Genomic DNA, 27,377 nt, shown 5'->3' with positions numbered 1-27,377 from the left:
GACAGAGCAGATCAAAACACAAACTCAGAAGATAACAACTAAGTCAAAACTGCTACATCCAAAGCCTCAAAGATAAAGGTGAATTGGTCTCAGACTGAAAAAGAATTCCTGGAAGGGCTTTAAAAAATCAAATAAAAGAGGCAGAGGAAAAATTGGGGAAAGAAATGACAGTGATGCAAGAAAATCATGAAAAAGGAGTCAACAGCTTGGTAAAAGAGGCACAAAAAATACTGAAGAAAATAATATCTTTAAAAAACAGAATAGATCAACTAGGCACAAAAATCCAGGGAAAAGAACTCCTTAAAAAGCAGACTGGCCAGATAGAAAAAGGTGCAAATATTCACTAAAGAAAAGAACTTATTAAAAAATAGAATTAGTCAAATGGAAAAAAGAGGCATAAAAGCTCACTAAAGAAAATAATTCCTTAGAAGTTAGAATTGGACAAGTGGAAGCTAATGACTCTAGGAAACAACCAGAAAGAAAAATGAATGAATGAAAAAAAGAAAAGAAAATGTGAAAAATTCCATTGGAAAAATAACTGACCTAGAAAATAGATCCAGGAAATATAATTTAAAAATTATTGGACTTCCCAGAAGCCACGATCAAAAAGAGAGCCTACACATCATCTTTCAAGAAATTATCAAGGAAAAGTGCCCTGATATTCTAGAATCAGAGGGTAAAATAGAAATGGAAAGAATTCACCGATAACTTCCTAAAAGAGATCCCCAAATTAAAACTGTCAGGAATATTATAGCCAAATTCCAGAGCTCCCAGGTTAAGAAAGTATTGCAAGCAGCCAAAAAGAAACAATACAAATATTCTGGAGTCAAAGTCAGAATAACTCAAGATTTAGCAGCTTCTACATGAAACATCAGAGGGCTTCAAACAAAATATTCCAGAGGACAAAGGTTCTAGGATTACAACCAAGAATCACCTACCCAACAAAACTAAATATAATCCTTCAGGGGAAAAAAAAGGACACTTAATGAAACGGAGGACCTTCAAGCATTCCTGATGAAAAACCCAGAGCTAAACAGAAAATCTGACTTTCTAGTACAAAACTCAACAGAGGCATAAAAAATGTAAACAGGAAAGAAAGTCATAAGGGAGTCAATAAGGGTAAACTGTTTACATTCCTACATGGGAAGATGATACTTGCACCTCTTAAAAACTTTGTCATTATTAGGGCAGTTAGGAGTATACACAGATGAAGTTACAGCTATGAATTGAATATGCTGGGATATGTCTTAAAAAATAAAATTAAGGGGTGAGAAAAAGGACTAAACTGGGAGAAGGGGGAACAGAGAGATGCAATGGGGTTAATTATCTCACACAAAAGAAGTTCTGTAAAAGAGCTTTTACAGCAGAGGAGAAGATAGGAAAGGTGATCATCAATTAGGGAACATCTATAAATGACTTACGGATACTATTGTAAAAGAAATGAGCCAAATGCTCTGAGAAAAACCTGGAAAGACTAACATGAGCTGATGAAAAGTGAAATCAGCAGAACCAGGCACTGTATACAGTAACAGCAATATTATATGATGATCAACTGTGAATGACTTAGTTCTCAGCAATATAAGCAATCTTTTTATATTTTTTGAAGCATACTTTTTTACTCTATTTTTCGAGTTTGTGTTTGATCTATGCTTTCATTCTTTTTTTAATTTCTTACTTATTTATTTTTAGTTTTCAACATTCATTTCAACAAAATTTTGATTTTCAATTTTTCTCCCCATATCTCCCCTTCCCCACCCCAAAAAGCTGTGTATTCTGATTACCCCTTCCCCCAACTGCTCTCTTCTATCACACCCCTCCCTTCCTTTATTCCCACCTTCTCTCTTTTCTTGTAGGGCAAGATAAATTTCTATATCCCATTACCTGTATACCTTATTTCCCAGTTGCATGCAAAAACAACTTCTAATTACTCCCTCCTCCCATTTGCTCTCCGTTCTATCATCCTCCCACTCCACTATTCCTTTCTCCCCTACTTTCCTGTAGTGTAAGATAGATTTTCATACCAAATTGAGTGTGCATGTTATTCCCTCCTTAAGCCAAATGTGGTGAGAAAAAGCTTTTTCTTTCCTGTTTTATGAGAGATAATTTGCTACATTCCATTTCTCCCTTTCTCCTCCCAACATATTCCTCTCACCCTTTAACATTTTTAGATATCATCCCTTCCTATTTGACTCACCCTGTGCTCTCTCGCCCCCTCTCTCCATATACATACACACACACACACACACACGTATATATATGTATATATATACATATATATGTATAATCCCTCCATCTACCCAAATACTGAAAAAAGTTTCCAAAGTTACAAATATTATCTTTCCATGTAGGAATGTAAACAGTTCAACTTTAGTAAGTCCCTTATGATTTCTCTTTCCTGTTTACCTTTTCATGCTTCTCTTGATTCTTGTGTTTGAATGTCAAACTTTCTATTCATCTCTGGTCTTTTCATCAAGAATGCTTGAAAGTCCTCCATTTCACTGAATGACCATTTTTTCCCCCTGAAGTATTATACTCAGTTTTGCTGGGTAGGTGATTCTTGGTTTTAATCCTAGTTCCTTTGACTTTTGAAATATATTCCAAGCCCTCTGATCCCTTAATGTAGAAGCTGTTAGATCTTGTGTTATCCTGGTTGTATTTCCACAATACTCAAATTGCTTCTTTCTAGCAGCTTGCAATATTTTCTCCTTGATCTGGGAGCTCTGGAATTTGGCTACAACATTCCTAGGAGTTTCTCTTTTTGGATCTCTTTCAGGAGATGATCTGTGGATTCTTTCAATATTTATTTTACCCTCTGGTTGTAGAATAGCAGGGCATTTTTCCTTAATGATTTCATGAAAGACAATTCTAGGCTCTTTTTTTGATCATGGCTTTCAGGTAGTCCCCTAATTTTTAAATTGTCTCTCCTGGATCTATTTTCCAGGTCAGTGGTTTTTCTAATGACATATTTCATATTATCTTCTATTTTTTCATTCTTTTGGTTTGGTTTTGTAGTTTCTTGGTTTCTCATAAAGTGATTAGCTTCCATCAGTTCCATTCTAATTTCTAAAGAACTATTTTTTCAATGAGCTTTTGAACCTCCTTTTCTACTTGGCTAATTCTGCTTTTTAAATCATTCATCTCCTCGTTGGTTTTTTTGGGCCTCTTTTGTCACTTGAGTTAGCCTATTTTTAAAGGTGTCATTTTCTTCAGCATTTTTTTGGGGTCTCCTTTAGCAAGCTGTTGACTCGCTTTTCATGCTTTTCTTGCATCTCTCTCATTTCTCTTCCCAATTTTTCATCCACCTCTCTTACTTGATTTTCAAAATCCTTTATGAGCTCTTCCATGGCCTGAGAACACTGCATATTTATTTTGGAGGTCACGGACACAGAAGCCTTGATTTCCTCTGATGGTATGCATTGCTCTTCCTCATCTGAAAAGATGGAAGAAAATACCTGTTCACCAAGAAAGTAGCCTTCTATAGTCTTTTTTTTTTTCCTCCCTTTTGGGCATTTTCCCAGCCAGCTACTTGACTTTTGAGTCCTTTTTCAAGAGGAGAGTATACTCTGGGGTCCTGTAAGTTCTCAGTTCCTCCAAGGCAGCACCATCAAAGGAGAGGAGTTTACTCCTCTCCTGACCTAAGCTCTTGTCGGTGAGCAACCACAAGCACTCTGTTCTGCCCAGAATCTGGGAGTACAATTCCCTCTCCACAACCGCCTCCAGCTCCACAATGTCAGCACTCTTCCTCAACTCAGGAGAACCACTCAGGGCTGAGATCCAGATATGTGGCTCAGTTTCCCAGGGGCTTTAGGTGGAGGGCTCCAAAAGTGGACACTGCCATGGCAGTGGCTGCTGCCAGTGGTCCAGACTGTGTTCCCTTCTCCTGTGTGAAAGAGCTTTCTCACTGATCTTTAAAGCTGTCTTTGGTGTTTGTAGGTTGAATGAACTGGTAACTGATGCTGCCTGTGGCTCCCTGAAGCCTGTTCCAGGTCTTGTCCCTGCTGCGCTCCGCTCCACGCGTGATGCGATAGACCTTTCCTGTCGGTCTTCCAGGCTGCCTTGGGCTGGAAATCTTTTTCACTGTCATTTTGCGGCTTCTGCTGCTCTAAAATTTGTTTAGAGTCATTTTTTAAAGGTTATTTCATGGGTTATGGAGGAGAGTTTTTACGGGTCCATCTTTCTACTCCTCCATCTTGGCTCCGCCCCCCCAATACAAGCAGTCTAAGATAATTCTAAATGGCTTATGATGAAAAATGCTATCCACCTCTCAAGAAAGAACTGATGGAGTCTGAATACAAATCAAAGCATACTTTTCTAAACTTTTTTTTCTTTCTTTTCTGTTTTGGTCTGTGCTTTCTTTCACGTTACTAATACGGATATATGTTTTACCCTACCTGCACATCTGTAACCTATGTCAAAATATCTCAATGAAAGAACAGGGAAGGAGGAAGAAAATTTGGAACTCAGCATTTAAAATAAAAACAAGTGTTAAAAATTACATTTACATGTAATTGAGAAAAAATAAAATACTAAATAAACTACCAAAAATGGGGGGAATCAACTATTTTAACTTCCCAATAGGCCTTAGAATTGCAAAGAGTAGGTTATCACTGGAAACTTTCTACATGCAATCTGCTTGTATCAATCATAAAACATTTGGAAAGGTAAAAAATAATCATCTCATAAACAAACTAATAGAAGGAATAAATATAATTTTGGGCCTATAAACGGAGAAAGATAAAGTTTAAAGATAAAGATTAAAGTCTAATATCTGAGATATATACAAAATCTATGCATATATGAGAACAAAAGGCCTTCTCCAACAGATGGTCAAAAATATAAAAAGGCAATTTTCAAAAGAAGAATAAAGTCTTAATAAGCATAGCAATAAACGTTCCACCCAACATTTACCTGATTGGTAATGACGATAAGGTAAATGACAACTTTTGGATGGTTTATGGAAAGGCAGGAACACCAATGCCCTGTGTGCAGAACTGTGAATTGGCCCAATCATTCAAAAAAGAAATCTGTGACTATACCTAAAAAAGTGCTACCTGTACATACCCTCTGACTCAACAATATCAGGGTTACGCATATCTTCTAAAGAAGTGAAAAAGAGTAAAATATTTCACACTTACAAAAATACTATTGGAGGATGGATGAACCAAATTATTGTATATGAATGGAATGGATGGAGGAAGGTACTGGATTTAGAGAAACTTGGATGGATTTGTAAGAATCTATACAGAATTTAGTGATGAAAATAAGGGGAACAAATTTTTACAATTATTAAAATAATGTAGAAGACAACAACTTTTAAAGATTAAAAAATTCTGTTAATTCCAGTAGTGACCTCAGAAGACTGATAATGAAGCATACTTCCAACTTCTCCATAAAGATAGTTAAGTGTAGAATAAGATATACATTTTTGAACATGAAGAATGTGGGAATTTATTTTGATGGGCTATGCATATTTATTACAAGTGTTTCAATTTTCTTTCTTTTATTAATAGGAGGAAAGGAGGAAGGGAAAGTTTGCGTGTTAATGAAAAATACATATATTTTAAAAATACACTGTACATAAAGTAGTTGAGTGTCAAATACAGTTTTTGAAAATATGCTTATGAAAAAAATAAAAAATATGATTTTTAAAAGTATACTACATATATACATAGTGTACTCTCTCTCTCTCTCTCTCTCTATATATATATATATAGTGGTTAAGTGTCATATACAGTTCTGTTTTTCTGTTCTTTTTATAGTGAAAAGTGCATGCTAACTTTACTAAGTTCAAAAGAGAAAAGAAAATTAGAAACAAAATAATATGGACTCATCAGATAGATTTTTAGGTATCATTCATTAATTTTTCCATCCATAAAATGAATGTCCTTCTAAACTTTTTCACAAGATACATCAAAAACAATTAGTGACTCTAAAGCCCTTCTCAGTTTTTAGTGATTTAAGTATAAATAGTATATCTCTGTAAAATCACTGAAAGTTTCAAAGACAGAAAAAATAGTAAATGATTTTTTCACTTTTAGTACAAAATTTAATTTTCCTTTCCCATATGTACAAAAATATTTATAGCAGCTCTTTTTGTGGTAGCCAAAAACTGGAAATCAAGGGGATACCCATCAACTGGGGAATGGCTGAAAAAGTTGTGGTATATGAATGTAATGGAATACTATTGTACTGTGAGAAAGGATGAACAGAAGGACTTCAGAGAGGCCTGGAAGGATTTATATGAACTGATGCTGAGTGAAAGGAGCAGAACCAGAAGAACTTTGTACACAGCAACAACCAGTGTGTGAGGAATTTTTTTGGTAGACTTAGTCCATAGCAATGAAAGGACCTAAAAAATTCTCAATGGACTCAAGGCAAAATGTCACCCACATCAAGAGAAAGAGCTATGGAATTGGATCGCAGAATGAAGCAGACCATTTTCTCTTGTGTTATGTTTTGTTTTGTTTTAAGGTTTCTCCCATTCATTTTAATTCTTCCATGCAACATGTATTTAATAGAAATATACATGTAAAACCTATATAAGATTGTACACTATCTTGTGGAAGAAGTGAGGAGGGGGGAATGAGGGTGAGGGAGGTGAAAAAATCTAAGATATATGGAAGTGATTGTCGAACACTGAAAACAAATAATAAAAATTTAATTTTCCTTATTTATCAAGCCAATTGTGGCAAGAAAAAGTTGTGTCTCAACATAACCACTTATGATGAATAGACAAATATTATTTCTTTTTTATCTCTAACTTAACATTTTTTTCAATTAATAAAACTAGATACACTTAAAAAATTTAAAAATAATTTGAAGCAAAGATATGTATAGAAATAAAAGGCTAATAACACTATATCTTTTTCCCCCACTAAATCTATTCCTAAAATTCAGCAGTAAGAAATACATCTGTACTTAGGTAATATCTTTATGGATTACTCTTTCAAGAATTAATTTCTTTCACCAAAGTAACAGCAATACATATGCAAAGTGCCTTGTATTAAAGTGGTATTATTTAAATGATTTATAAAATATTTAGAACTTAATGAAAGGATTCTGTAAGAGATAAAAGCCACAAAGATTTAAGCTACTGGTATTCAATGCAGTTTAATAGTAATTTCTAATAAGGGAATCAATTTAAGAGATACATTCAAGAACTACTGGTAACATATAGTTAAACATGCTTGAATGTGCTATATGTAGATTGTATATCATAATAAGTACCATGGGATTTATTATTAACTATTTATTTGTTTTATTTACAAGTTTTCTACTTCTGAGTTTTATTTACCATTAAAAATGGTAAATGGTACTAAAATGTTCAAAATTAGAACCATAAAATTCTAGGTGCTGGAAAACAACCTGCTATGTAAAGAAAACAGACAAATTCCTCCTAATATAACTCCTCTATAAAGACCTAGCAAAAGCATCAGACCAAGTTTTAATAAGTAGTCTCTACACTAGGGATTGGTTTTTGTCAGGCATGTGCCAGATTGAACACTCTAAAAAAGAGGAATCAAAAGCAGACCAAGTTGTGCAACAGAGCAAGAAGAGATCCCAGAAGCACAGAGGTTCCCAACAATGTGCAGAATGCAGAAGCAGGCATCAAGTGGAGCTGTGCTGTACACTACCAAGTCCCAAATCATAGGTATAGGGTGGGGTGAGGAAGGGATTGGGTCTAGGGGTGGCTATAGAGGATGAGGAGCAGTTTCAGGGCCTAGACTGTATAGAGCAAATAATAAGTTCAGGAACAAATAGTAGCTCTATGGCTCTGATCCTAAAAATAAAGTAGAATCTCATTTCCAGTCTCTGGTCCAGTCTGTAGGCTATAGTAGAATATCCAGGGTAGGAATTCAAGACAAAAGTGTGGTTTGCTCTGGACCTAGACAGCATTCTCTCTAGCTGACAGTAACTGAGTCTAACTCTAACAGGAGTCTACTGGAACTTCTAACCAGTGGTAAACCAACAGGAATGTTATACGACTCCAATTCAGGTTAGGAACTTACAGACCTCAGACAAGAATAGCAGGGATCACATTTTGCCCCGGATCAGACCACTCTGGAAGCGCTGCAAGTCTGTAGTTCTCCAACCTGAGCTGTCCTTGAGAAAAACATAATTCTCAATACTCCAACTCACAGAAAAACACCAAAAAGATCTGAGGAACCAAAAGCTCAGTTCAGATAGAAACCTCAACTTGGCATTTTTAAAGCCCTCCACAATCTGGTTCCCACTTAACTTTCTAAGGAAGGAATGTATAAAATCAAGAAATGATTCTTTTTTTTAAGTGGGTTAAAATTCATTAAATCTTTTTTAATACAGTTTGATTTTTTCACCATCTAGTTAACCTAAAAAAATCATAAAGTTGTGCTTCTTAATTTTACAGACACACACACATAGATATTATGTTTCTCAACTTTTCCCCCTAATTTTACTTCCTTTAAAAATCCCTCCGAAGATTACTTCATGATAGAAGTAAAATGAATGGCTCAGAGAAAGAAGGAAGAAAATTCATGACTCACAGGAGTCATTTAAATTGCAAAAATGGATTGAGTCACCCATGAAATCTATATTGATAGCACCCTCATCAAAGCTGCAAGAAAAAATAATATTGGATTAGAAATAATAGTACATTGGCTTTTATTTGCATTTAGCACACTTAAACAATTTTCTAAAAATTTCATGTTAATCAATTAAGCCACAGAAGATCCAAGAGAGGCAGGCAAATATTATGATTTCTATTTAACTATTAAGGAAAGCTAGATGGCACAATGGACAGAGTCCTGGACCTGGAATCAGGAAGTCACTTTCCTGAGTTCAAATATGACCTCCAACATTTATTAGCTATGGGACCCTGGGCAAGTCACTTAACCCTGTTTGTTTCAGTTTCCTCACTTGTAAAACAAGCTGGAGGAGGAAATGGCAAGCAACTCCACTATATTTGCTAAGAAAACTTCAAAAGGTGTCATGAAGAGTTAGACACAACTGAAACAATGGAAAAACAACAATAAAATACTGATTAAATAATTTACACAATCACAGTGCTAAAGCCTGAAAGCATGGCTTTATTGTAAAAAAGAAAATATTTTTTTCCATTTTGTGAAATTATTAATAGTTCTAGAGAGACAGCTATAGTTATGAGCATAGTAACATGAATAAAGGGAATACAAAAGAGATTAGAAATTTAAAGCTTTAAATTTATAGGCTAAGATAATCAAACAAAATTTTCATTTTATTAGACATAAAACAATAGCCCCAGTCCTAACTATTCTACTATCTCATTCTCATCACAATTTTATGACATAGCCTGCATCTGCTAATTAGTAGATCTGAATGAAATTAGGAAGAAGGCTAACATTTTACATCAGTTAGATAGTTAAAATATAGATGTACAAAATGTCTGTCTTATATACCTATATATACTTATCTACCCATCTATACATAGAAATATGTAGATATAAATACCTACATATTTTGTAGCTTTTTATACATTTTTGCACATTTTGGTACATCTATATCTATTTCTCTGCGTCTATAGGAGACATAAAGCTCAACTGTAAAACTCATGAAAAGTCTTGGAGGTTCTAAGGATGGGAAGACAGAGGGTGGCAAGGTCCTGAGGTCCTTAAGCTACATAGATTGTCAAGATGACAGTGCAGAGAGACTTCAGGAAACAGAGGCTGGGCAGATGGTAAGGCCTGAAGGCTCTTAGGAGGCTGTGGCAGAGAGACAATAATGCCCAATGGTCCTCTATCTCATAAGAATGTTAACATCTCATTGAAACCCTGTTAGTAGTCAAGCAACTCAGGCAAGGAAATAGGGTATTATTGTAGTATCTTTTCTTCTTGTCTGTCCATACCACAAAGATCTTCCAGTAGTAAGCAGTAACTAGAAGTATTCGTTATTAAGAAAATATAAAGCAATTGATTCTAGAATTAATTAACTAAGATGTAAGTTTAACAAGTGATTTTTTCAGTCCCACTGGGAAGTTGTTGGAATGGGCATTTGGAGTGAGGAGAAAACCTGCAGGATATCAAAACAGTACATTTTCAGTAGAAGGCAATGTTGTTTAATCAAGCTTCTTTCCTAAAAGCTAGTGCTAAGGGTGAGGAGTTTTGATTAGACAGAGGAGAATGTAGAAATAATGTTGGCATGTGGGGCACTGTAGGATAGCAGCAGCAGATTTGGGAAGGTTGTGACAAGTGTTCATGAAGGACAGGGGAGAGCAGGGCAAAAGGAGGAAGGAAGTTATGCAGCCAGAATCAAACCTGAAAGGATTCAATTCCTTGGAGACAGAATACAGGGAAGACCAGTAAAGGAGAAGAGCATAAATCTGTGAAGCATCAAAATAAACTTCACCTAATTACAAATTTCTAGTTATGAGATATTTCATAAACTGACAGGATTATTGTTCCACTCTTTTTTAACTGTTTTAACTGAAGAGGTTATAGAGAGAGTTAGAGAGGTTATAGAGAAATTGCTGTGGTGTGCAAAAGGCATCAATCACTTTTTAAAAATTCTCATTAGTGTTGACTCTGTCCACTTTCTTAGAATCCAAAGGAGTTGAATTTTAATTCTTTCCAGGTGCTAATTCCCTAGACCTCCCTGCAAGCTCTGGATGGAATGGTGAGAACGGAAAGGGAAAGCCAAGAAGTTATACTTAGGCAGAAACCAACTGTGAACTACAAACAGAAGCCCCTTGCAAGGTATGTCATTCCTCGCATAGCTAAATAGAAACTACTGTAGGGAGAGAGAAATAATTTTTCTTCTTAAAAACAAACAAAATCTACACATATTTGGTTAAATGCAAACATAAACTACATGCAAAAAAATGAGTCATGAAAGACAACATGATAAATGGTGTTTATTCATGGAAATAGACTGTATATCTAGGTCTAGATTTCTGTCTCACACATGTATATGGTTGGTACTAAGTAAAGGAGGGTGGAAAACTTATGACAAATCTTCACTGCTACTTAACAATTAAGAAGTAGTGAAAGAGATGTTTTTATATGAATAACAGCATCTTAGATCCACTAAATCCATTGTGCAATCACAAAATCTTTTTTTTGTTAATGATAAACTTTTAACAAATATTATTTACATGTATCCTTGATTCATATGAAATCTTATCCCAGGTTTTTTGAGGGCATTATACCCAAACGATGTCAAATTTATGGTAGATAAGTCACCTTTAAGTGTAATAGACAGTCTCTCCATGGAAAGGGATAAAGGTTCCATTTCTCACAATGATGAATTTTTAAATGCAAGTGAAAACTTAAATTATGAAAACCCATCAAAAAAGAATAGAGATAATATATTTGTCATTATTAATTGCTATGTGATAAAAGGCACCAAGATTAATCAGTTAAGAAAGCTAAATTAAACAAAACTATTTTAATCAATCCTATCTCTAATGTATGTATTTTATAAAATAAATTTTAATGGAAAAAGCTTAGAAATCCCTTTTTCTTTCTCAATCTGCATTAGAGTTTTTAAAGAATATTTCTCTCATTCGTACATCTGGATATGATCTAAAATGTCTCTGGATACATAGGAAATAATGTTTCTTTGCATAATATAAAATGGGCACAGCTGCAGTTTGTTCCTGTACATTTATTCTGGTACTTCTCTATGGTAGCTCTAATGAAGTTGGTACTTTCCTAAAAACAAAAATCAGTGCTATTTGTTTTACTTTCCTGTAGCATTCACTCCTGGTAAAGCATGACTTCCTTCAACACAAAGAAAAATGACCAATAAAACTCGAAAATTGATAGTTTAGAAACTCTTACTAGAGTTTCAAAATATATTTTTAGCATTATCAATGAATATGTTCAAATGAAATTGATGATATTCATTTAAATATGGATCACAGGAGAAAAAATCATAGTTAAAGACATGTCCTAATCTCTATGATAGCAGATGGTCTATTACCAGCTCTTAATTCCTCCAGCTGATTTTATATATCTGAACATATCTGGCACATACATTTTAATTCTTTGTGGCTCATATTTCTCTAAATACTTTTTTTGTGTAACTGTCCAGAGAAAGTGTGATTATGTACTTCAATAATTCAAATCTAAATCTAATAATTTACTTGCAAATGTTTAGGAAGCAACTGAGTCGATTTTTATGCAACTTAAAAACTGATGATGCTTTTGAAATTTCAAAAACAAAACTCAAATATTTCCAATGGTAATTTTTACTAATCACTTCTTAATATTTACATACAATAATGGAAAATTTATATGAACTGATTCAAAGTGAAGTAGTATCAAGAAAACAAAATGCAAAATGACTACCATAATATGAATGAGAAACAAAAACTGAATATGATATAATCAGAATGACCAACTGGTATAGAGAAGAGAAAATGTGCCTTCCTTTCTCCCTTCTTTGCAGAGGTAAGGTCATTATGGGTACAGAACATTACTTAAGTTATCAGATTAAATTGATATTGTTTAGTTTTGTTTAAATGATTTTTGTTTTTTATTTTTCTTACTCTTTGATATAGTAGCTAGGTCTTTGGGAATGACATAGGTATATATAGAAAAATGAAGGTGATAGAAAAAATAAAAGATCAATAATTTTTTCCTAAAATCACATGAAATGCAAATGATATTAAATTATATCTGCTACTTGGCCAGTAAAGATTTCTTGATCCTGAGGTCACATATTCACCAGTTCTTCAACAAGTTTTGAGGCAGATCTCTAACAAAACAATCCTAAATCAAAGCATGATAGACCTAAAGCTGGAAGGGACCTTAGAAGCCATTCATATAACTGTTTATTTACTTTGAAAAAATCCCAGACAAAAAGCATGAGAAGACATATAAACTGATGCAAAGTGAAGTAGGCAGACCCAGGAAAATGAAAGGCAAGATGACTACAATAATGTAAATGAAAAGAACATCAAAAACAAAACTGAAGCTAAACGATATAAAATTATAATTATCAAGTTTGGTCCCAAAGAGATAAGAAAAAAGCATCTCTCTATTTCCTTCTTTCTTCTCTGCCCTCCAACTTTTTAAAGAAACAGAGGCTATAGAGTAAAGAACTCTGCATATCATGTCAGCTTGAAAACATGGAAATAAAATTCTTCCTACAGCCAAGGGAGTGAATGGCTAGAACATTCCACAAGATAAAAATGAACACTTAGGCAACATTAACATGTTTTTGGTTTTTTGTAGCATAGCTGTTTCATCAACTTTCTATAACTTTTTCATTTTTGTTTGTCCTTCTGTCTGTCTGTCCATTTTGACATTTTTTTGCTATAATGAATTGCTTCATGGAGTAGAGATAGTTAATACCAATTCCACTGGCAGCCCATAGAATAAGTAGTACTATGAATGTGTCAGTATTTCAGTAAAGCTGAGTAATCCCTACTTTCCAATTCCTTAATTTATTCTTATTAATTTATTCTCATTTAATTTATTCTTTCTAAGACTCTCTAAATTCTATCTATTTCCAAAAAATTCTGGTAAATAAAGTCAGCCACCCAAAAAAAATATCACTAGAAAACTGGAATTGTAATTCACAAATTTGGCTCTGGTTTAGTATTTAAAATGAAGAAAAATACCCATGTAATTAAAAAACAATAAAGGAGACCAACCACATAAAAAAACTTAGAATACAAATACACCTTTAAAATACTAACCGGTTCCTTTGCTTCGATAAGGGGGCTTGAAGAACTTCACAGCACCATATACATTGACTATAGACCCATGCTTAAGCTGATTCAGAGGTGTATATGTATACTTGGGTGCCACACTCTACATAAACAGAAATACATTTAACAATATATTAATATTTTTGATAATCTGTCATAGTTCAGAAATTAGACATAAGGATATTTTACATATAAATTAAACTATTTAACTTGCCTAACTTTTAAATTTTTATTTTAACAATTTTACAAAATGAAATCTTTCCAATATGCATTCAGCAGTTTCCACTGTAGTCCATTCCATTTTCTGCCTCCATACTTTGCCCAGGTGGTTTCCCTCCTTACCAATGTCTCAAAGAACTTCCTACTACACCACTGAAGAATAACTTAAGTACTGCCTTCTATAAAAGGCCTTTCCAGTCCCTCTGCTAATCAGCACGCTATCTGGCAGGAAACTACTTTGTATTAGTATGTATGTATTTTTATTTACTTGGATGTGTACATATATTTAGCATAGCATACAAGCTTCTGGAGGGCAAGGACTGCTTTGTTATTCTTCCTGTCCTTAGAGGCCTATCACAGCGCCTGAACTTTCAGACACTGGTTTACCTTTACTATTGCTTGTGTTCCTTCCCCTCTTCCCCTCTACACTCTGAGACCCTATTACCTCTACCCCAGACTGGTTCTCTTCAATCTCTTGCTACTCCCCATTCTCTGAATGAATCCAGAGAAGAACTGAAGATCAGTAAGGGCGGGTAAGGAGATAATAAAGCATTATGTATGCAGTTAAACCAAATAGATACTATATCTGAGGAAAAAAAGGTGCTTCTAAGCCTTCCCTATGAAATAAAGTACCTGCATTTTATGACAGATACTTTTATCTGCCTCAGAAGCGTCTTCATTTTCTTCTAAATTATTCCTAAGTTTTTGGTCTTTCCATAAAGCTGAAGCTGTTGGATAGCAGACAGCCAGATAAATAGGTATTATAGTACAATTTTAAACATATGCTAACTTTGAGAAGCCACTAAAGCCAAAGACAACAACACAGAGTAATATTTTTTTCACTTAGAAATACTTTCACTGACTACACTTTTCCTTGGTCAAAATTACTCTATTTATCAATACTTTTCTTTTGTAAATTAAAAGTTATATAACATAAATAGAGACAAAGAACTAGAAGGGACTTCAGAGATTATTTAGTTCAACTTATTTGTTTGTTGGTTTAGGAAACTGAAGCCCACAGAAGGTCACAAAGTAAGTTAAAGGGAAAGCCTGATTCTTTCCTCTCATTTGAGTAATGCATAAGTAACTCCTCCAAAGAAGCGATCACCTTTATCTTTTGTATTATATTATTAAACAAACTTAAATGAAATGAGGAAAAACTAGAATATCATAGAATTTAGACCCAAGAGGGCCTTAGGAAATTTAGCCAAACTCTGCCACTTTACAGACAGGGAAATTGAATTCCTAAGGAGCTACGTGATATGCCCAAGGACACACAGTTAGTCAGCAACAGGAGGAGGACTTGAAACTAGGCCTTTGGCTTCAAAATTCAATGCTTTTTTGAGTAAACCAAGTATTTCCAATAATTTCACTGAGAAGCAGATACATAATGATCAAAACTGATTAATACAGAAAAATATAAATATATGAAGAATGTAGGAAAAATATCCACCAATTTACTATTTAGAAAAAAAAACCATGGTATTAATGATAGCATGAAATGTGAGCAAGATGGTCATTTTTATAAGAATAATTTGATTTTTAAAATTTTTGCTCTGCAGAAATGACATAAAATGTCATATACTGAACAATACTGAACCAGTCTTAAACAAAAACTGTATATTATTATTTTTTTCATTCATTCACAAAACTAAATGGAAGAATCTATCTCCTAATTTTACTGAAATAATTTCAAAATCAAATTATATATTACATTTGGAGAAAATATTCATAAGAATCAGACTGCCAAAGCTGAATTCAAACTTACCAAACAAACAGGCTCCTCAGAAATAACTGTGTCATATTTAACATAAACCTGAAAAATGAAGAGATTTAGCTATAGATATATTTTGACATGAGGTGTTATCAATACTACAAATATTTAAAATATAGTGAGCAAGTTTATACAATGTTAGCCTAAACCAAAGAAAATGGTATAATTTTTATGTAAAGTTTCTTCTAATCTGAGTCAAGAAGAATTAAAACTTTAAAGCAAAAAGACTTAATAGTTAAAGTTTGAATTTTATTAATGTTTTTTTTTATCAGTTGATATCCATTTCAGTTGTAAGGAAGTAGAGGATGAGGGAAAGGATTCAAATCTTTTAGGAAAACTCAGATATCTCCTTTTTTTTCCCACCTGGATGAATTCATTTTGGACTTCCTAGATTTTTCCATTCAATAAAGTTAAATTATTTACATTTTTACATGAGAAGATGATGCATGTAACTCCTAAGAACCTTATCAGTATTAAGGTAAGTTAGAAGGAGTCTACATAAACAGAAGGCATGACTGTGAGTCAATTATGTTGAGAAGATCTGAAAAAAAAAAAGAGAAAGAAGGAGACAGAGGAAAAGAAAAGTAGAATGGGGAAATTTTCCTCACATTAAAGAGGCATGTGAAGAACTTTAATAGTGGAGGGTAAGATGGGGAAAGAGGGGCTCTGTTATTGATTCAAAGAGGGTAGAATATATACACACACTCATTTGGGTACAGAAATCTATTCTGACCAATAAGGAAATAGACAGAGAAGGGGATAAGAAATATGAGCTATGGGGAAATGATAAAAGGGAGAGAAGATTAAAAGAAGGAATAATCAGATGTCAAAAAAAGACTTTTGAAGAGGGAGAGGAAGAGGAAGAGAGAGAAGGAAAGAGAGATGAAGACAGAGAGAAAGACAGGAAGAGGGAGAGAGGAAAGGATAAACAGAAGAAAACAGAATGGAAGAAAATAGTAACTAGAATATAAATGTGATGTACTTATCCATAACACAGAAGTGGATGGCAGAATGGAATTAGAAACCAGAATCCAACAATATGGTGTTTACAAGAGATACACCTGAAAACAACCAAGCAGAGTTAAAGTAAGAGGCTAGAGCGGAATCTATTATGCCTTAGCAGAAATAAAAAAGGCAGAAGTAATCATGATCTCAGACAAAACAAGAGCAAAAATGAACTTAACTGTGTGAATGGGGAGAAAGGGAGATAAAAGCTGTAAGACTTGACAAGAGTATATATGTGGGATAAGTTTGAGTGAGGAGCTGAGGATGAAGTCAAGACTGTGAAACCAGGTAACTGGAAGCATGGCTGTGCCCTCAACAGTAAAATGAAAAATTGGTATTAGGGAAAAGATAATGAATTCAGTTTTCAACTCTTTGAGTTTGAAATGCCTCTGGAGTACCCACTTTCAAGACTCTATAAGGCAAATGCTGATGTAAGACTGTAGTTCAGGACAAAGGTTATGGCTGGATATACAGATCTGTGCACCACCTGTATTAGAGGTGAAAACTGAACCCATGAGAGATGATGAAATCACCAAATGAGAAAGTAAAGAGGAAAAAAAGGAGCCATGAGAGAGCCTTAGAAACATCTACATTCAGCGAGAATACAAAGGGTATGCATATGCTCAGTGCTTAATGTGCCAGAAAATAACAGGAATTTAATAAATATGTGTTGACTCAAGAAAAGATAGTATCCCAAAGATGGTGGTTGACAGAGTCAAAGGCCACAGAGAGGTAAAAAAGAATGAGGATTCAGAAAAATCCATTAGATCTGAAAATCACTGAGATCGTTAGAGGAGATGAGATAGGCTTACAGGTAGAAAGTTAAGACAACATAAAAGCAAAAGATACTAACAAAATTATTTTTTTTAAAAAAAAGAGAAATCATTAATATTTTTGAAAAGAGCACTTTAAGTTAGTGAGGACAGAAGTTGGACAGCATAAAAAAATAGGAAAGAATAGAAAAGAGATGAAGTAAAAGCATCATATTTAGACTGCTTCCTCAAGTTTAGCTGAGAAGGAGAGAAATACAGGACAATAAACTAGCAGAAATGGCAGAATCAAGTACGTGTTTTTTCAAGGAAGAAGGAGGCAGAGGGATTTTTGTTAAATTTTTATTAAATTTATCTATTTTTAGTTTTCAACATTCACTTTCATAAGATTTTAAGTTCCCAATATTCTCCCCATCTCTCCCCTTCCCACTCCCAAAGACAGCATGTAATTTGATAGAGGCACTACATTACATTCATATTAAACATATTTTCACATTAGTCATGTTGTAAAGAAGAATTAGAACCAATGGAATGAACCACGAGAAAGAAACAAACAAAAAAAAGAGCAAATAATATGCTTCAATCTGCATTAAGACTCCTTAGCTCTTTTCCTAGATGCAGATAGCATTTTCTGTTATGCGTGTTTTGGAGTTGTCTTGCTGACAAGAGCTAAGTCTATCAAAGCTAGTCATCATACAATGTGGTTATTACTATGTACAACGTTCTCCTGGTTCTGTTCACTTCACTCAGCATCAGTTCAAGTAAGTCTTTCAGGTTTTTTTTGAAGTCTGACTGCTCATCCTCTCTTACAACACAACAGTATTCCATTACATTCATGTACCATAACTTGTTCATAGTCATTCCTCAACTGATGGGCAATCCCTCAATGTCCAATTCTTGGCCACCACAAAGAGTTGATATATTTTTGTACATGGAGGTCCTTTCCCCATTTGTATGATCTCTTTGGGATACAGACCTACAAATGGTATTGCTGGATCAAAGGGTATGCACATTTTGTAGCCCTCTGGGCATAGTTTCAAATTGCTCTTCAGAATGGCTGGATCAGCTCGCAGCTTCATCAACAATGAATTAGTGTTTCAACTCTTCCACATCTTCTCCAACACTTATTTTCCTGTTTCATTATGTTAGCCAATGTGATAGATGTGATGTGGGACCTCAGAATTGTTTTGATTTGCATTTTTCTAACCAAGTGACTCAGAGCATTTTTTCATGAGTATAGAGAGCTTTAATTTCTTTATCTGAAAACTGCCTATTCATATTCTTTGACATTTGTCAACTGGGGAATGATTTATATTCTTATAAATTTGACTCAGTTCTCTACACATTTTAGAGGCCTTTATCAGAGACACTGGTTGCAAAAATTTTTTCGCAGTTTTGTTTTCCTCCTAATCTTGGCTGCACTGGCTTTGCTTGTGCAAAACCTTTTCAATTTAATGTAATCAAAATTATCCATTTTGTATTTCATAATGTTCTCTGTCTCTTGTCTGGTCATAAATCCTTCTGTTCCCCATAAATCTCACAGGTAAACTATTCTTTGGTCTCCCAGTTTGCTTATAGTATCAACTTTTACATTTAAATCGTGTACCAATTCTAATTTTATTTTGATGTACAGTGTAAGATGTTGTTCTATGCCTAATTTCTGCCATACTCTTATCCAATTTTCCCAGCAGTTTTTGTCAAATAGTGAGTTCTTATCCCAGCAGCTAGAGTCTTTGGGTTTATCAAACAGTACATTACTATAGTCTTTGACTATTGTTTGTTGTGTACCTATACCACTGACCCTACATTCTATTTCTTAGCAAGTACTAAGTAGTTTAGATGATTGCTGCTTTATAATACAATTTAAGATCTGGTATAGCTAAGCCACATCCCCTAGCATTTTTTTTTTTTATTAATCCCCTTGATATTCTGGACCTTATGTTTTTCCAGATGAATTTTATTACTTTTTCTAACTCTATGATTTTCTGGTAATTCAATTGATATGGTACTGAATAAGTAGATTGATTTAGGTAGAATTGTCATCTTTATTATATTAGCTTGGCCTATCCATGAGCAACTGATGTTTTTCCACTCATTTAGATCTGGCTTTAATTCTGTGAAAAGTGTTTTGTAATTGTGTTCATACAGTTCCTGGCAGGTAGACTCCCAAATATTTTCTAATATCTAGAGTAACTTTAAATGGAATTTCTCTTCCTATCCCTTGCTGTTGGACTTTGCTGGTAACATAGAGAAACGCCAATGATTTATGTGGGTTTATTTTAGATCCTACAACTCTGCTAAAGTTATTAATTATTTCAAGTAGTTCTTCACTTGATTCTCTAGGATACTCTAAATATATCATCCTATCATTTGCAAAGAGTGACAGTTTTATTTTTTCTTTGCCTATTCTAATTCCTTCAATTTCTTTTTCTTCTCTTATTGCTAAAGCTAACATTTCTAGTACCATATTGAACAACAGTGGTGATATTGGACATCCTTGTTTCACCCTGGATCTTACTGGAAATGCTTCTGGCTTATCCCCATTACATATAATGCTTGGTGATGGTCTTAGGTAGATGCTACTTATCATTTTAAGGAAGACTCCATTTATTCCTATGCTCGCTAGTATTTTAATAGGATTGGTGCTGTATTTTGTCAAAAGCTTTTTCTGTGTCTATCGAGATAATCATATGGTTTCTGTTAGTTTTGTTGTAAATATGGTCAATTATGTTGATAGTTTAATATTGAGTCAGCCCTGCATCCCTGATAGAAATCCTACCTGGTTATAGTGTATTACTCTTACGATAAGGTGCTAAAATCCTTTCGCTAATATTTTATTTAAAATTTTTGTATTCATATTCATTAGGGAAATTGGTCTATAATTTTCTTTCTCTGTTTGACTCTTCCCAGTTTAGGTATCAGTACCATATTTGTATCATAAAAAGAATTTATCAGGACTCCTTTGCCTATTTTCCCAAATAGTCTAAATAATATTAAAATTAATTGTTTTTTAAATGTTTGATGGAATTTGCTTGCAAATCCATCTGGCCCTAAAGATTTTTTCCTAGGGAGCTCATTGATGGCTTGTTCAATTTCTTTTTCTGAAATGGGGTTACTTAGGTATTTTATTTCCTCTTCTGCTAGTCTGGGCAATTTTTATTTTTGTAAATATTCCTTCATTACGCTAAGACTTTTAAATTTATTGGCATATAGTTGAGCAAAACAGCTCTTAATTATTGTTTTAATTTCCTCTTCATTGGTGGTGAATTCATTCTTTTCATTTTTTGATGCTGGTAACTTGGTTGTTTTTTTTTTAATCAAATTGAGCAAAGGCTTATGTATTTTATTGGTTCATTTCATAGAACCAGCTCATAGTTTTATTGCTTTTCTTAATTTTAATTTTGTCATCTCTCCTTTGGTTTTCAGTATTTCTAATTTGGTATTTAATTGGGGATTTTTAATTTGTTCCTTTTCTAGATTTTTTTAAATTGCATGCCCAATTCACTATGTCCTCTTTCTCATTACTGTCATTCTTTTGGATGAAGTTACTAATTGTTTCTATGATTTGTTGTTTGACCCACTCATTCTTTAGGATTAGATTATTTAGTTTCCAATTAATTTTTAATCTATCTTTCCATGGGCCTTTATGATGTAATTTTTACTGCATTTTGATCTGAAAAGGATGCATTTAATATTTCTGCCTTTTCTGCACTGGATTGTGAAGATTTTATGCCCTAGTTCATGGTCAGTTTTTGTGTATGTATCATGTACCACTGAGAAAAAGGTATATTCCCATTCAATTTTCTCCAGGTCTACCATATGTAACTTTTCTAAAATTCTATTCATCTCCTTAGCTTCTTTCTTGTATATATTGTGATTAGATTTATCTAGCTCAGAGAGGGGGAGGTCTAGGTCCCCCACTAGTACAGTTTTGCTGTGTATTTCTTTCTGGAACTTCTTTAACTTCTCCTCTAAGAATCTGGATGCCAATTTGTACCATTTGGTACATATATGTCTACTAATGCTATTTGTCTCATTGCTAATGCTCATTGTCTATGGTGTCTTGTGGCAGTATGTAGTTTCCTATCTTATCTCTTTTAATTAGACTTATTTTTGCTCTTGCTTTGTCTGAGATCAAGATTGCTACCCCTTTATTTTTGTAGAGTGGAAGCGTAATATATTCTGCTCCAGCCTTTTACCTTTACTCTGTATGTATCCCTGTTTCAAATGCGCTTCTTATAAACAACAATTTGTAGGATTATGATTTTTAATCCATTCTTCTATTTGCTTCTGTTTTACGGTTTATGCTTTCTGTTTTTTCATCCCATTCACATTCAGTTATGATTACTATCAGTTTCTTTCTCTCCATCCTATTCCTCTTTCTCTCCCTCCTCTCCCCCCATTTATGCTTTTCTTTCCCCTTTCCCTCCTCACTGGAATTTTGCTTTTGACCATCTCCTCCCTGAACCTGCCCCCCCTTCTATCAGCCCCCTCCCCTTTCTTTCCTTTTTTCCTTACTACTTCTTCCCTCTCTTCTAACCACCCCTTCCCTTTACTTTCCCCTTTCCCCTCCTCTGTCTATAAGGCAAATTAGGTTTCTATACCTGAGTATATTCCCTCCTTGTGCCAAATCTGATGAGGTTCCAAACAATGTTCATCTCCCTCCCTTTTTTTCCTCTACTTCATCAGGAAGGTCTGGAAGTTCCCTATTTCACTGAATGTACAATTCCTCCCCTGAAATATTACGTTCAATTTTGCTAGGTAGTTGATATATGGTTGTCATCCAAGCTCCTTTGACTTATGGAATATCATATTCCAAGTCCTCTAATTGCTAATATAGAAGCTGCAAGGTCCTACATAGTTCTCACTGTGGTTCCACAATATCTGAATTATTTCTTTCTGGTTGCTTGTAGTATATTCTCTTTGACCTGATAATCCTTGAATTTGGCTACAATATTGCTTGGTGTTTTCAATTTGGGATCTCTTTCAGGAGGTGATTGGTGGATTTTTTGGATGATTATTTCAGCCTCTGGTTCTAGGACCCCAGGGCAGTTTTCCTTAGTGATTTCTTGAAAGATGCTGTCCAGGCTCATGCAGCTCAAGTAGACCAATAATTCTAAAATTATCTCTCCTGGATCTATTTTCCAGGTCTGTTTTTTTCCTATGAGGCATTTTATATTTTCTTCTATTTCTTCATTCTTTTCATTTTATTTGACTGATTCTTCATGTCTCATAGAGTCATTGCCTTCCAGTTGCCCAATTCTAATTTTTAACAAATTATTTTCTTCCGTTAGCTTTTGTACCTCCTTTACCATTTGACCAATTCTACTTTTTAAGGAGTTATTCTGTTCAATGTACTTCTTTTCCATTTTGTCAACTGTATTTTTAAAGAATTGCTCAATTTTTCTTTTGCCTCTCTTATTTGACTTTTTAAATCCTTCTTGAGTTCTTCCAAGGCTTTCTGCGCTTGAGACCAGTTCATATTCTCCTTTGAGGTTTTAGATGTGAGTATATTGACAATGTTGTCTGCTCCTGAATTTGTGTTTTGATCTTCCCTGTCACCATAACAATTCTCTATGGTCACTGTTTTCCTTTGTTGTTTTTTGCTCATGATGTTTGACTTTTTTCTGGCTTTTAAGGTTGATCTCTGCTTCTGGGACACATGGGGCACTGTCCGACACTTCGTGCTCTGGAGGCCAGGGGAGTGGTTACGGGTTTTGTATACTGGGGTTGCATGTGCTGGCAGCTGGAGGTTGGAGGGATCTGGTAGATTACCTGGTGGTAGTCGTAGTGGTAGTGGTGGTGGTGGTGGTGGTGGTGGTGGTGGGTGGGTGCTGAGGGCAGGTGGAGTTTTTCTGCATTTCCTTGGGGTTACACTGAAGCTCTCAGGGTGAGGGAGCCGGAGGCAGGAGTAGCCTGGCTGATGGAGGATGCCTCCTCACCAGGGGCTGCACTACAGCATGGGTAGGTTCAGTTACTGGTGGATGCCAGTCCACCACATACTCAGCAGTTCTCCACGTTGACATCGGCCATTTGCCCTGGCTAACACACACAGGGGTCCTAGTGCTGGTGCTTCCCTGCTCCACCACAGTACGGTTCAGGATATTCTGCTGGTTTGCTGAGATGGGGCTTGCTAGGGTGCCTCCCATCCTGTACTACCTCCCTGCAGTCACAGGAAGAGGGACCTTTCACATTAATGTCCCTAGCTTCCTAAGCTAAAAGACTACTACACCCCATCTTTCTACTGGCTCCATTGTTTCAGGATTTTTTCTGGGGTGATATTTTCTGAGTTTTTCAAGATCAATAAGGGAGGGTGGGAGCAACTTACTGCTTACTCCGCCATCTTGGCTCCCAGAAGTCGAAATAGGTAACTTCCTAAAACTTTGAGTTCCAACTTTTCTCCCTTCCTCCTTTCTCACCCATGCCCACTGAGAAGGTAAGCAATTCAATATAGGTTATATATGTGCAGTTATGTAAAAGACTTCCATAATAGTCATGGTGTAAAAGACTCTATTTCCATACTGTCCTGCCCCCCATTTATTCTACTCTCTCTTTTGACCTTGTACCTCCCCAAAAGTGTTTCCTTCTAATTACTCCCTCCTCCCATTTGTTCTCCCTTCTATCATCTCCCCCACACCCCACTTATCCCCTTCTCCCCTACTTTCTTGTAGTGTAAGACAGATTTTCATAACGAATTGAGTGCACATGTTATTTCCTCCTTAAGCCAAATGTGATGAGACTAAGCTTCAATTTTCCCCTCTCACCTCTCCCCTTTGCCCCTCCATTGAGAAAGATTTTTCTTGCCTCTTTTATTAGAGGTAATTTTCCACATTCCATTTCTCCCTTTCTCCTACCAATATATTCCTCTCTTATCCCTTAATTTTATTTTTTTTAGATATCATTCATTCCTATTCAACTCACCCTGTCCTCTGTCTATATATACGTATGTATATAATCCTTCTAACTTCCCAAATACTGAGAAAAGTTTCAAGAGTCACAAATATTATCTTTCCAGGTAGGAATGTAAACAGCTCAACTTTAGTAAGTCCCTTATGATATCTCTTTCCTGTTTACCTTTTCATGCTTCTCTTAATTCTTGTGTTTGAAAGTCAAATTTTCTATTCATCTCTGGTCTTTTCATCAAGAATGCTTGAAAGTCCTCTATTTCATTGAATGACCATTTTTCCCTTGAAGTATTATACTCAGTTTTCCTGGGTGATTCTGCGTTTTAATCCTAGTTCCTTTGACTTCTGGAATATCATATTCCAAGCCCTTTGATCCCTTAATGTAGAAGTTGCTACATCTTGTGTTATCCTGATTGTATTTCCACAATACTCAAACTGTTTCTTTCTGGGTGCTTGCAGTATTTTCTCCTTGACCTGGGAACTCTGGAATTTGGCCACAATATTCCTAGGAGTTTTTCTTTTTGGATCTCTTTCAGGAGATGATCTGTGGATTCTTTCAGTATTTATTTTACCCTCTGGTTGGAGAATATCAGGGCAGTTTTCCTTGATAATTTCATGAAAGATGATGTCTAGGCTCTTTTTTTGATCATGGCTTTCAGGTAGTCCCCTAATTTTTAAACTGTCTCTCCTGGATCTATTTTCCAGGTCAGTTGTTTTTCAAATGAGATATTTCACACTACCTTCCATTTTTTCATTCTTTTGGTTTGGTTTTGTAATTTCTTGGTTTCTCATAAAGTCATCAGCTTCCATCTGCTCTATTCTAATTTTTAAAGAACTATTTTCTTCAGTGAGCTTTTGAACCTCCTTTTCCATTTCCAATTCTGCTTTTTGAAGCATTCTTCTCCTCATTGGCTTTTTGGATCTCTTTTCCCATTTGAGTTAGTCTGTTTTTAAAGGTGTTATTTTCTTCAGCATTTTTCTGGGTCTCCTTTAGCAAACAGTTGACTTGCTTATCATGATTTTCTTGCATCGCTCTCATTTCTCTTCCCAATTTTTCCTTCACCTCTCTTACTTGATTTTCAAAATCCTTTTTGAGCTCTTCCATAGCCTAAGACTACTGAATATTTATTTTGGAGGTTTTGGAAGCCTTGACTTCCTCTGATGGTATGCATTGTTCTTCCTCATCAAAATGGAAGGATGGAAGAAAACACCTGCTCACCAAGAAAGTAACCTTCTATACTCTTATATTTTTTCCCTTTTTAGGGCATTTTCCCAGTCAATTACTTGACTTTTAAGTCCTTTGTCAAGTGGAGGGTATACTGTATGGATCTGTAAATTCTCAATTCCTCTAAGGTGGAACAATCAAGGGAGAGGAGTTTACTCCTCTCCTGGCCTGTGCTCTGGTCTGGGAGCAACCACAAGCTTTTCTGCCCAGGGTCTGCGAGTAGTGTTCCTTCTCCACTTTCACCACCAGCTCCACCATGCCAGTGCTGTTCCTTGCCCCAGGACAGCCACTCAGAACTCAGACTCAGATCAGCTGCTTGATTCCCTCAGGGTCTTTAGACTGAGGGCTCCAAAAATGGATGCTGCTACGACCCTGGGGCTGGGGCCAGATCGTGTTCCCTTCTCACCCAGGTGAAAGTGTTTTCTTACTGACCTTTTAAGGTGTCTTTGGCCTTTGTAAGTTGAGAAATCTGTGAACCACAGCTGCTACCCATGATTCTGTGCCCTGAAGCTTGCTCCAGTCCTGTCCCTGCTGTGCCACATGGCCAAGGCTGGGCTGCGCTCCACTCCAAGCTTCATGTAATAGACCTTTCCTGTCTGCCTTCCAGGCTTGTCTTGGGCTGGAAATCTCTTTCACTCTGTTGTTTTGTGGCTTATGCTGCCCTTGAATTTGTTTAGTCATTTTTTACAGGTATTTATAGGCTATGGTGGGGAGAGCTAGAGCACGTTCATCCTTCTTGGATCTGCCCCTCAAAATAGGTAACTTCCAAACATTCTTTCTGTTGCTGAGAGCTCCAGAAGCAGCTGCTGCCCTGCTGATTCAATCACATGCAAGGACTGCTCCAGGTTTGCTAGGGCAGGAGCTCCAATGGCACAGCCTGTGCTGGACTGCATGCTTTGTTCTCACCCAGTTCCAACAGACCCCTCCTGTAGACCTTCTAAGCTGCCTTTGATGTCTGAGGGCTGAGAAGTCTGGAAACCTCCATTGCTGTCAGTGATTCAGTCCCCCAAGGCCTGCTCTGGTTTTGCTGGGGCTGGATTTGCACTGGTGCAACCTGAGCGGGACTGTACTCCTCTCTCAACCTGGTACAACAGACCTTTCCTGTCAACCTTCCAGGTTGTCTTGGGCTAGAAATCTACCTCACTTTGTCTCTTTGTGGGTTCTGTCTGCTGCTCTAGAATTTGTTCAGTCACTTTTTAAAGGTATTTGAAGGGGTTTGGGGGAGAGCGTAGGTAAGACCTTGCCTTCACCCTGCCATCTTGGCTCTGCCCCTACAGAGGCATTTTTGTGAGCAACAGGGAAGGAGTTAGTAATGAGGGAGAGACTGAAGATCAGAGAGGGGAAGGAGGATAATAGAAGTAGCAATCTTCCAGAGAAGGGGGAAGGACCAGGATCAAGGGTACATGTGGTAAAAAGATTTTGGAAATAACAATAGGGAAAAGGAACATTCTGACTTCTTCATTATGATCAATGAGTTAAGGGGTCTGAGTGAAAGTATAATTAGAATTAGAAAGGATAAGTCAAGGACACAGAGTTATGCATCAGGAGTAAGCCATGTGTCAGTGATAAGCAAAAGACAGAAGAGGAGGGGTCTGTTAAAGGAGGCACAGAATTAGACTTTTCAAGGTTATCAGACTGCCCTCATCATTATCCCACCCATTCTTTCTCTCATCTTCAGTCTCTCCCTGTCTCCTTTTCTGATGCCTATAGAGAATCCCAAGTCTCCCCTATTCTCAAAAAAACAAACAACAACAACAAAATATTTTACAATATCTCATCCTCCTTATATCTTTCCTCCCTTTCTCAGCCA

General features: G+C 35.6%; 1 protein-coding gene across 3 annotated transcripts in view; it reads right to left on the bottom strand.

Moving 5' to 3' along the window:
• POT1 (protection of telomeres 1) overlaps positions 1-27,377 on the bottom strand; it is a 115,686-nt gene that overhangs the window by 60,456 nt on the left and 27,853 nt on the right. For all 3 annotated transcript variants that reach the window (XM_072652840.1, XM_072652841.1, XM_072652842.1), the window contains exons 6-7: positions 15,657-15,704; positions 13,658-13,772 (exon numbers count right to left, since the gene is read on the bottom strand). In XM_072652840.1, the coding sequence (XP_072508941.1) occupies positions 13,658-13,772; positions 15,657-15,704 (163 nt within the window). The remainder of the gene's footprint in view (positions 1-13,657; positions 13,773-15,656; positions 15,705-27,377) is intronic.

The sequence above is a fragment of the Notamacropus eugenii genome, chromosome 3, assembly GCF_028372415.1.
Source record: "Notamacropus eugenii isolate mMacEug1 chromosome 3, mMacEug1.pri_v2, whole genome shotgun sequence".
Taxonomy (NCBI): Eukaryota; Metazoa; Chordata; class Mammalia; order Diprotodontia; family Macropodidae; genus Notamacropus; species Notamacropus eugenii.
The sequence above is the reverse complement of the archived record's forward strand: the minus strand, read 5'-3'. Positions and strand labels throughout refer to the sequence as shown.